This window comes from Perca fluviatilis, chromosome 8, assembly GCF_010015445.1.
Source record: "Perca fluviatilis chromosome 8, GENO_Pfluv_1.0, whole genome shotgun sequence".
Lineage (NCBI taxonomy): Eukaryota > Metazoa > Chordata > Actinopteri > Perciformes > Percidae > Perca > Perca fluviatilis.
The window spans coordinates 2,655,727-2,667,898 of NC_053119.1; the positions used below are offsets into that span (position 1 = coordinate 2,655,727).

The window sequence follows — 12,172 nt, forward strand, 5'->3', positions numbered from 1 at the left end:
TTACCTGTGTGTCTCCAGGTGTGTGATGTAATGTTACCTGTGTGTCTCTAGGTGTATGACATCGTGGTGATGTGACATTGTGGTGATGTAATGTTACCTGTGTGTCTCTAGGTGTATGACATCGTGGTGATGTAATGTTACCTGTGTGTCTCTAGGTGAGTGATGTAATGTTACCTGTGTGTCTCCAGGTGTGTGATGTAATGTTACCTGTCTGTCTCCAGCTGTGTGATGTAATGTTACCTGTGTGTCTCTAGGTGAGATATGTAATGTTACCTGTGTGTCTCCAGCTGTGTGATGTAATGTTACCTGTGTGTCTCTAGGTGAGATATGTAATGTTACCTGTGTGTCTCCAGGTGTGTGATGTAATGTTACCTGTGTGTCTCCAGGTGTGTGATGTAATGTTACCTGTGTGTCTCCAGGTGTGTGATGTAATGTTACCTGTGTGTCTCTAGGTGAGATATGTAATGTTACCTGTGTGTCTCCAGGTGTGTGATGTAATGTTACCTGTGTGTCTCCAGGTGTGTGATGTAATGTTACCTGTGTGTCTCTAGGTGTATGACATGGTGGTGATGTGACATTGTGGTGATGTAATGTTACCTGTGTGTCTCCCCAGGTGTATGACATCGTGGTGATGTAATGTTACCTGTGTGTCTCCCCAGGTGTATGACATCATGGTGATGCGCTCCGGCAGCTTTGATTCCAGCCGTGTGTCGGTTGAGCGCCGCTACAGCGACTTCTCCCGCCTCCACCACGACCTGTTGGGCGAGTTCGGCGACGAGCTGGAGGAGGTCGTTCTGCCGCCGAAGCTCCTGAGCGGCAACTTCAGCGACGAGGTCATCTCGAAGCGGCGCCTGGCGCTGCAGGACTACTTGGCGAGGCTCTACGCCACTCGCTGCGCACGCCACGCTCCGCGCTTCGCCCGCTTCTTCACCGAACCGGAGCAGAAACGGGCGCACGCCTTGCTGCGGGCGGGGAAGTTCACGCTCGCCGCGCAGCAACTGCAGACCGTCCTGGAGCTGGAGGAGAAGCTGTTACCGTGGCAACACCCGACGCTGAGCGTGCCCACGCTGGCCGCGCTCGCCGTGTGTCACCGCGACCTGGAGGAGGCGGAGCCGGCTTTTGCGGCGGCGCAGAAAGCGCTGCCGGCGGCCAGACGGTACGGGCTGAAGCAGTACCAAGCGGCGCTGCTGGAGCTGCTGGTGGACCTGGGGTACCAGCTGGGACGTCCCACCGCCACGCTGCAGCACGAGCTCACGCTGCTACGGGACAACGAGAGGGGCGCCGTCGCCACGCGCTCGCTGAAGGAGATAGTCGTCCAGAACTTCACCTGAACTTTACCTGAACTTCACCTGAGAGATAGTCCAGAACTTCACCTGAACTTTACCTGAGATAGTTCACCTGAGATAGTCGTCCAGAACTTCACCTGAGCGCCTGAAGGAGTTAGCATCAAAGTCAAAGTATCTTTGTTAGTCTCCCTGAGGAGAAATTGCTGCACGAGTAACAACAGAGACACCCATCAAACACAGTTAAAACAGTTAGAAGACATTGAACATCTAGGCTACTCAAATAGCTGTTCAAATTACAAATTACCATTTTCTATTTGCATACCTGGAAACTTGTCGGTTTTCGGCGAAAATCGCCATTTTGAATCTCGACGTGAATCTTGTAGATCCGAAAAGTTTTTATTTTGGGCGGGGGGGGGTCCGAGACCCGGTGCTAATACGGCACCGGTGCCTTAACGACTGTTATCTACCAGGCCGTATAGCAAGTGGATTTATCTAGATGCCTCCGCTTCTCTCTGATGCTCCGAAAACGGTCGTTAGCAGGTAACGTTAGCCTAGCGTTAGCTAGCAGCTGGAGTAAACATGTTAAATGCTGACGGCTGAACGGTGTAAAGTGTGTCTGGATCTCACTGGAGAGAACTCTAACACCAGACTGGAGCTGCCGGTGTCTGAAAAACAACTCAGATGTTGCATTGACTTGAAATTCGCCTCGCCAGCATTGTGCTGCATTCAAAGTTGTTGTAAAATACCCTTTTCCCATGCAGTAAGTTATTGTTATAAGTTATTACATTTTTAATAAATCATTTCATTCTGAGCCGACTGTTGTTTTGGGCTCCTTTTTTATTCTCTAGATCAACTATCATGAGTCACCTTGTTCAGCCCTTCTGAGTGTGCAGGTGTGAGTTAGAGCACGTGGGCTCGCCTACACATCCTCTTCACTGTCAGAATGATGTCATTAGGTGGTGTATGTGTGATGTCAGTAGGTGGTGTCAGTAGGTGGTGTATGTGTGATGTCAGTAGGTGGTGTCAGTAGGTGGTGTATGTGTGATGTCAGTAGGTGGTGTATGTGTGATGTCAGTAGGTGGTGTCAGTAGGTGGTGTATGTGTGATGTCAGTAGGTGGTGTCAGTAGGTGGTGTATGTGTGATGTCAGTAGGTGGTGTATGTGTGATGTCAATGGAATTGTATGTGTATGTGTGATGTCATTAGGTGGTGTATGTGTGATGTAATAGGTGGTGTATATGTGATGTCAGTAGGTGGTGTAGTAAGTGAATGTTATATTATGTGATGTCAGTGGTGGTGTCAGTAGGTGATTTTATGTATGATGTAGTAAGGTGATTATTATTTATGTATAAATTGAATTGTATGTGTGTGTTTTGTGTGTATGTGTGATGTCAGTAGGTGGTGTATGTGTGATGTCAGTAGGTGGTGTATGTGTGATGTCAGTAGGTGGTGTATGTGTGATGTCATTAGGTGGTGTATGTGTGATGTCAGTAGGTGGTGTATGTGTGATGTCAGTAGGTGGTGTATGTGTGACGTCAGTAGGTGGTGTATGTGTGATGTAGTAATTGGTATATGTGTGATGTCAGTAGGTGGTGTATGTGTGAGTCATTAGGTGGTGTATGTGTGATGTCAGTAGGTGGTGTATGTATGTATGTGTGATGTCAGTAGGTGGTGTATGTGTGATGTAGTAGGTGTGTATGTGATGTATTAGTAGTGTATGTGTAGTTCATAGGTGGTGTATGTGTGTAATGGTGGTATATGGTGTATGTGTGTTATATGTGTATATGTATGATGAGTTGTATAGTGATTCTAGGTGGTGTATATGTGATGTAGTAGGTGGTGTATGTGGAGGTGGGGTGTGATGTATAGGTGGTGTATGTGTGGTGAGTAGGTGGTGTATGTGTGATGTCAGTAGGTGGTGTATGTGTTGATGTAGTAGGTGGTGTATGTGGTAGTAGGTGGTGTATGTTTAGGTGTATATGTATTGGGTGATGTAGTTGGTGTATGTGTGATGTCAGTAGGTGGTGTATGTGTGATGTCAGTAGGTGGTGTATGTGTGATGTCAGTAGGTGGTGTATGTGATGTATTAGGTGGTGTATGTGTATTGATGTCAGTAGGTGGTGTATGTGTGATGTCATTAGGTGGTGTATGTTATGTGTCAGTAGGTGGTGTATGTGTGTATGTCAGTAGTGGTGATATGTGATGCGTAGGTGGTGTATGTGTTGATTAGGTGGTGTATGTGTGTATGTAGTAGGTGGTGTATGGTATGTGGTGGTGTATGTGTATGTAGTATAGGTGTGTATGTGTATGTAGTAGGTGGTGTATGATGTTAGTGGTGGTGTATGTGTGATTCAGTAAGTGTGTATGTGTGATGTAAGTAGGTGTATATGTGTATGTATAGGTGAGTGTATGTGTGATGTCATTGGTGGTGTATGTGATGTAGTAGGTGGTGTATGTGTGTAGTAAATTGGTGTATGTGTGGTGTAGTAGGTGGTGTATGTGATGTCAGTAGGTGGGTATGTGTTGTGTTAGGTGGTGTATGTGTGATGTAGTAGGTGGGTGTGTGTGATGTGTAGGTGGTGTATGTGATGTAGTGGAAGGGTGGTGTTATGTATGTGTATGGTGTATGTAGTTCTAGGTGGTGTATGTGTGATGATAGGTGGTGTATGTGTGATGTAGTGGTGGTGTATGTGTGAGTATTAGGTGGTAATGTGTGATGTGTAGGTGTGTATGTGTGATGATGTGGTGTATGTGTGATAGTAGGTGTGGTGTATGTGTGTGATGTGTAGGTGGTGTATGTGTGATGTCAGTAGGTGGTGTATGTGTGTTCAAGGTGGTGTATGTGTGATTAGTAGGTGGTGTATATGTGATGTCAGTAGGTGGTGTATGTGTGATGTCAGTAGGTGGTGTATGTGTGATGTCAGTAGGTGGTGTATGTGTGAGTAATGGAGTGGTGTATGATATGATGTAGTAGGTGAATTGTATGTGGCGTCATTAGGTGGTGTATGTGTGATGTCAGTAGGTGGTGTATGTGTGATGTCAGTAGGTGGTGTATGTGTGATGTCATTAGGTGGTGTATGTGTGTGTTAGGTGGTGTATGTGTGATATATGTGGTGTAATGTGAGGTATAGGTGGTGTATGTGTTGATGTAGTAGGTGGTGTATGTGTGATGAGTAGTGGTGTATGTTGGTTCAGTAGGTGGTGTATGTGTGATGTAGTAGGTGGTGTATGTTTGTGTAGTAATGTTGGTGTATGTGTGATGTAGTAGGTGGTGTATGTGTGGTATAGGTGGTGTATGTGTGAGTAGTAGGTGGTATGTGTGATGAGTGGGTGGTGTATGTGTGTGTCAGTAGGTGGTGTATGATTGATGTCGTAAGGTGGATTATTGTGAGTCATTAGGTGGTGTATGTGTGATGTAGTAGGTGGTGTATGTGTGATGTAGTAGGTGGTGTATGTGTGATGTAGTAGGTGGTGATGTTGTTGTAATGGTATGTGTGGTATAGGTGGTGTATTGTGTGCAGTAGGTGGTGTATGTGTGTGTCAGTAGGTGGTGTATGTGTGATGTCAGTAGGTGGTGTATGTATGTGTGTGTCAGTAGGTGGTGTATGTGTGTGTCAGTAGGTGGTGTATATGAGTATTAGGTGGTGTATGTGTGATGTCATTAGGTGGTGTATGTGATGTCAGTAGGTGGTGTATGTGTGATGTCAGTAGGTGGTGTATGTGTGATGTCAGTAAGTGGTATGTGTGTATGTTAGGTGGTGTATATGTGATGTCAGTAGGTGGTGTATGTGTATGTCAGTAGGTGGGTTGTGTGTAGTAGGTGTATGTGTATGTAGTGTGTATGTGTGGTTATGGTTATGTGTAGTAGTGGGTGGTGATGTGTGTGTCAGTAGGTGGTGTATGTGTGTTCATAGGTGTGTATGTGTGATGTAGTGTATATGTGTATGTGTAGGTGGTGTATGTGATGTAGTAGTGGTGTTGTGTGATGTAGTAGGTGGTGTATGTGTGATGTAGTAGGTGGTGTATGTGTGATGTATAGGTGGTTATGTTATGTTAGGTGGTGTATGTGTGATGTAGTGGTGTGTATGGATGTAGTGGTGGTGTGTGTGATGTAGTGGTGGTGTATGTGTGTGTCATAGGTGGTGTATGTGTGATGTATTAGTGGTGTATGTGTATGTCAGTAGGTGGTGTATGTGTGATGTAGTAGGTGGTGTATGTGTGATGTCATTAGGTGGTGTATGTGTGATGTCAGTGGTGGTGTATGTGTGATGTAGTAGGTGGTGTATGTGTGATGATAGGTGGTGTATGTGTGGGTCATTAGGTGGTGTATGTGTGATGTAGTAGGTGGTGTATGTGGTTAGGTGTGTATGTGTGATGTCAGTAGGTGGTGTATGTGTGGTCATAGGTGGTGTATGTGTGATGTCTAGGTGGTGTATGTGATGTCAGTAGGTGGTGTATGTGTGATGTCATTAGGTGGTGTATGTGTGATGTCAGTAGGTGGTGTATGTGTGATGTCAGTAGGTGGTGTATGTGTGATGTCAGTAGGTGGTGTATGTGTGATGTCAGTAGGTGGTGTATGTGTGATGTCAGTAGGTGGTGTATGTGTGATGTCAGTAGGTGGTGTATGTGTGATGTCATTAGGTGGTGTATGTGTGATGTCAGTAGGTGGTGTATGTGTGATGTCAGTAGGTGGTGTATGTGTGATGTCAGTAGGTGGTGTATGTGTGATGTCAGTAGGTGGTGTATGTGTGATGTCATTAGGTGGTGTATGTGTGATGTCAGTAGGTGGTGTATGTGTGATGTCATTAGGTGGTGTATGTGTGATGTCATTAGGTGGTGTATGTGTGATGTCATTAGGTGGTGTATGTGTGATGTCATTAGGTGGTGTATGTGTGATGTCAGTAGGTGGTGTATGTGTGATGTCATTAGGTGGTGTATGTGTGATGTCAGTAGGTGGTGTATGTGTGATGTCAGTAGGTGGTGTATGTGTGATGTCAGTAGGTGGTGTATGTGTGATGTCAGTAGGTGGTGTATGTGTTATGGTGTATGTGTGATGTCAGTAGGTGGTGTCAGTAGGTGGTGTATGTGTGATGTCAGTAGGTGGTGTCAGTAGGTGGTGTATGTGTGATGTCAGTAGGTGGTGTATGTGTGATGTCAGTAGGTGGTGTCAGTAGGTGGTGTATGTGTGATGTCATTAGGTGGTGTATGTGTGATGTCAGTAGGTGGTGTATGTGTGATGTCATTAGGTGGTGTATGTGTGATGTCATTAGGTGGTGTATGTGTGATGTCAGTAGGTGGTGTATGTGTGATGTCAGTAGGTGGTGTATGTGTGATGTCAGTGCGTGTGCAGTTTTTTGCGTGTTATCAAGACGCGTAATCACTTTTAGCGTGTTTATCAACGCCGTTTGGCCTCCATTGACCTGCATTGCGTGTGAATTGTCGCCATAGCGATTAGTATGAAGAGACTGAAGTCCACGGACGAGAAAAACACACACACCCAGGAGAGCTGGGATCGTGTGTGTGTGTGTGTGTGTGTGTGTGTGTGTGTGTGTGTGTGTGTGTGTGTGTGTGTATATCTGTGTGTGTCTGTGTGTGTGTTTGTGTGTGTGTGTGTGTGTGTGTGTGTTTGTGTGTGTTTGTGAGTGTGTGTCTGTGTGTGTGTGTGTGTGTGTGTGTGTGTGTGTGTGTGTGTGTGTGTGTGTGTGTGTGTGTGTGTGTGTGTGTGTCTGAGTGTGTGTGTGTGATTGCGTCCCATGTGTGGAGTTTTTCAACCTTTTCTATCTTTTTAATAAAGTCTTCCCCAATGTTCTTTTCCTAAACTCAACCGTTTTATTTTATTTAAACGCGTGTGGCGTTCTCGCGCTAACACACATCCAGCTAGACGTCCACGAGGAGAGCTCCAGACAACACGCCATTTGGCTTTAGGAAAGTGGCGTGCATGTTTACACAAAGTCATGATGTCATGATGTCACTGACCAATGACAAGCAAAGAAAACAAGACTCCGCCCTCCTACAACTGCGATGGCTGCAGCTGATTGGACGAAGGCGTCAGGTGGGTCTGGCTGCTCCCTGATTTGGAAACAGACCATAATAATGGCGGCTCGTTGAGAACACGATCTCTTATTTTATGAAAACATTTTAAGAATTAGGAATCTGTCTTCATTTCAGATCAACAACGGTCAGTTTAAAAGATTTCTGTCAGCTGGTAGCTCAACTGGTAGAGAGTGCGCCCCGTGTACAGAGGCTCGGTCCTTGCCGCAGCAGCCGCAGGTTTGATTCCGACCTGCGACCCTTTGCTGCATGTCATTCGCCCTCTCTCTCCTTTCAAATCTAATATATCTATATATCTATATATATGCTGTCCTGTCAAATAAAGGCCTAAAAATGCCAAACAGAAATTGTCAGCTTTTGAGAGGCGCCGAACTGAGCCAGGCAACCCAGAATGCATTGCACGGCTGCTCCCATACAGATGAATGGGAAGCAGACAGTGGACACACACACACACACACACACACACACCTTTAGCGTTTAGCAAGGGGCCTGCAGCAAAAGAGATGACTGAACTTTAGTAGGAACTCAACCCTGCGTCCCGCTGCCTTGGCCAATCATCAATGACTGATCAATAACTGATCAATAACTGATCAATAACTGATCAATAACTGATCAATAACTGATCAATAACTTCAGATCTTCTGTCTGGAAAGTTCTGCAGAAAATCAAGACGTTTGAAACCCCAGCGATGCCACACAGAGACACCTGTTGTCCTTTATATTGCAGATTATTATATATTTAACATGCTGTCTGGTCCCTGTCCTTTATATTCCAGATTATTATATATTTAACATGCTGTCTGTTCCCTGTCCTTTATATTACAGATTATTATATATTTAACATGCTGTCTGTTCCCTGTCCTTTATATTACAGATTATTATATATTTAACATGCTGTCTGGTCCCTGTCCTTTATATTCCAGATTATTATATATTTAACATGCTGTCTGGTCCCTGTCCGCTTATATTACAGATTATTATATATTTAACATGCTGTCTGGTCCTTGTCCTTTATATTACAGATTATTATATATTTAACATGCTGTCTGTTCCCTGTCCTTTATATTACAGATTATTATATATTTAACATGCTGTCTGGTCCTTGTCCTTTATATTACAGATTATTATATATTTAACATGCTGTCTGTTCCCTGTCCTTTATATTACAGATTATTATATATTTAACATGCTGTCTGGTCCCTGTCCTTTATATTCCAGATTATTATATATTTAACATGCTGTCTGGTCCCTGTCCTTTATATTACAGATTATTATATATTTAACATGCTGTCTGTTCCCTGTCCTTTATATTCCAGATTATTATATATTTAACATGCTGTCTGGTCCCTGTCCTTTATATTACAGATTATTATATATTTAACATGCTGTCTGGTCCCTGTCCTTTATATTCAGATTATTATATATTTAACATGCTGTCTGGTCCCTGTCCTTTATATTACAGATTATTATATATTTAACATGCTGTCTGTTCCCTGTCCTTTATATTACAGATTATTATATATTTAACATGCTGTCTGGTCCTTGTCCTTTATATTACAGATTATTATATATTTAACATGCTGTCTGTTCCCTGTCCTTTATATTACAGATTATTATATATTTAACATGCTGTCTGGTCCCTGTCCTTTATATTCCAGATTATTATATATTTAACATGCTGTCTGGTCCCTGTCCTTTATATTACAGATTATTATATATTTAACATGCTGTCTGGTCCCTGTCCTTTATATTACAGATTATTATATATTTAACATGCTGTCTGGTCCCTGTCCTTTATATTCCAGATTATTATATATTTAACATGCTGTCTGGTCCCTGTCCTTTATATTACAGATTATTATATATTTAACATGCTGTCTGGTCCCTGTCCTTTATATTCCAGATTATTATATATTTAACATGCTGTCTGGTCCCTGTCCTTTATATTACAGATTATTATATATTTAACATGCTGTCTGGTCCCTGTCCTTTATATTCCAGATTATTATATATTTAACATGCTGTCTGGTCCCTGTCCTTTATATTACAGATTATTATATATTTAACATGCTGTCTGTTCCCTGTCCTTTATATTACAGATTATTATATATTTAACATGCTGTCTGGTCCCTGTCCTTTATATTCCAGATTATTATATATTTAACATGCTGTCTGGTCCCTGTCCTTTATATTCCAGATTATTATATATTTAACATGCTGTCTGGTCCTTGTCCTTTATATTACAGATTATTATATATTTAACATGCTGTCTGTTCCCTGTCCTTTATATTCCAGATTATTATATATTTAACATGCTGTCTGTTCCCTGTCCTTTATATTACAGATTATATATTTAACATGCTGTCTGTTCCCTGTCCTTTATATTACAGATTATATATTTAACATGCTGTCTGGTCCCTGTCCTTTATATTACAGATTATTATATATTTAACATGCTGTCTGGTCCCTGTCCTTTATATTACAGATTATTATATATTTAACATGCTGTCTGGTCCCTGTCCTTTATATTACAGATTATTATATATTTAACATGCTGTCTGGTCCCTGTCCTTTATATTCCAGATTATTATATATTTAACATGCTGTCTGGTCCTTGTCCTTTATATTGCAGATTATTATATATTTAACATGCTGTCTGTTCCCTGTCCTTTATATTCCAGATTATTATATATTTAACATGCTGTCTGGTCCCTGTCCTTTATATTACAGATTATTATATATTTAACATGCTGTCTGGTCCCTGTCCTTTATATTACAGATTATATATTTAACATGCTGTCTGGTCCCTGTCCTTTATATTACAGATTATTATATATTTAACATGCTGTCTGTTCCCTGTCCTTTATATTACAGATTATATATTTAACATGCTGTCTGGTCCCTGTCTTATATTCCAGATTATTATATATTTAACATGCTCTCTGGTCCCTGTCCTTTATATTACAGATTATTATATATTTAACATGCTGTCTGGTCCCTGTCCTTTATATTCCAGATTATTATATATTTAACATGCTGTCTGGTCCCTGTCCTTTATATTCCAGATTATTATATATTTAACATGCTGTCTGTTCCCTGTCCTTTATATTACAGATTATATATTTAACATGCTGTCTGTTCCCTGTCCTTTATATTACAGATTATTATATATTTAACATGCTGTCTGGTCCCTGTCCTTTATATTACAGATTATTATATATTTAACATGCTGTCTGGTCCCTGTCCTTTATATTACAGATTATATATTTAACATGCTGTCTGGTCCCTGTCCTTTATATTACAGATTATTATATATTTAACATGCTGTCTGTTCCCTGTCCTTTATATTACAGATTATTATATATTTAACATGCTGTCTGGTCCCTGTCCTTTATATTACAGATTATGTATTTAACATGCTGTCTGGTCCCTGTCCTTTATATTACAGATTATTATATATTTAACATGCTGTCTGGTCCTTGTCCTTTATATTACAGATTATTATATATTTAACATGCTGTCTGTTCCTTGTCCTTTATATTACAGATTATATATTTAACATGCTGTCTGTTCCCTGTCCTTTATATTACAGATTATTATATATGTAACATGCTGTCTGGTCCCTGTCCTTTATATTACAGATTATTATATATTTAACATGCTGTCTGTTCCCTGTCCTTTATATTACAGATTATTATATATTTAACATGCTGTCTGTTCCCTGTCCTTTATATTACAGATTATTATATATGTAACATGCTGTCTGGTCCCTGTCCTTTATATTACAGATTATTATATATGTAACATGCTGTCTGTTCCCTGTCCTTTATATTCCAGATTATTATATATTTAACATGCTGTCTGGTCCCTGTCCTTTATATTCCAGATTATTATATATTTAACATGCTGTCTGGTCCTTGTCCTTTATATTACAGATTATTATATATTTAACATGCTGTCTGGTCCCTGTCCTTTATATTCCAGATTATTATATATTTAACATGCTGTCTGGTCCCTGTCCTTTATATTACAGATTATTATATATTTAACATGCTGTCTGGTCCCTGTCCTTTATATTCCAGATTATTATATATTTAACATGCTGTCTGGTCCCTGTCCTTTATATTCAGATTATTATATATTTAACATGCTGTCTGGTCCCTGTCCTTTATATTCCAGATTATTATATATTTAACATGCTGTCTGGTCCCTGTCCTTTATATTCCAGATTATTATATATTTAACATGCTGTCTGGTCCCTGTCCTTATATTACAGATTATTATATATTTAACATGCTGTCTGTCCTGAACATCCTTGAGACATAGATTATTATATATTTAAATTATGCTGTCTAATTTTGTCCTTTATATTACAGGATTATATATTTAACATGCTGTCTGTTCCCTGTCCTTATATTACAGATTATTATATATGTAACATATTGTCTGTTCCCTGTCCTTTATATTACAGATTATATATGTAACATGCTGTCTGGTCCCTGTCCTTATATTACAGATTATATATGTAACATGCTGTCTGGTCCCTGTCCTTTTTTATATTACAGATTATTATATATGTAACATGTTGTCTGGTCCCTGTCCTTTATATTACAGATTATTACATGTAACATGCTGTCTGGTCCCTGTCCTTATATTGCTGTGATTATTATATATGTAAATATGCTGTCTGTTCCTGTCCTTATATTACAGATTATTATATATTTAATATGCTGTCTGGTCCTTGTCCTTATATTACAGGTGATTATTATATATTTAACATGCTGTCTGTCTCTAAGGTCCTTTTTATTCCAGGATTATTATATATTTAACATGCTGT

At 40.6% G+C, this 12,172-nt stretch overlaps 1 protein-coding gene across 1 annotated transcript in view; it reads left to right on the forward strand.

Annotated features, from left to right (window-relative positions):
- snx20 (sorting nexin 20) overlaps positions 1-2,049 on the forward strand; it is a 5,479-nt gene extending 3,430 nt beyond the window's left edge. The window contains exon 4 of the mRNA XM_039807636.1: positions 660-2,049. Coding sequence (XP_039663570.1) covers positions 660-1,331 — 672 coding nt within the window. The 3' untranslated portion in view covers positions 1,332-2,049. The remainder of the gene's footprint in view (positions 1-659) is intronic.
- The last annotated feature ends 10,123 nt before the right edge of the window (positions 2,050-12,172 follow it).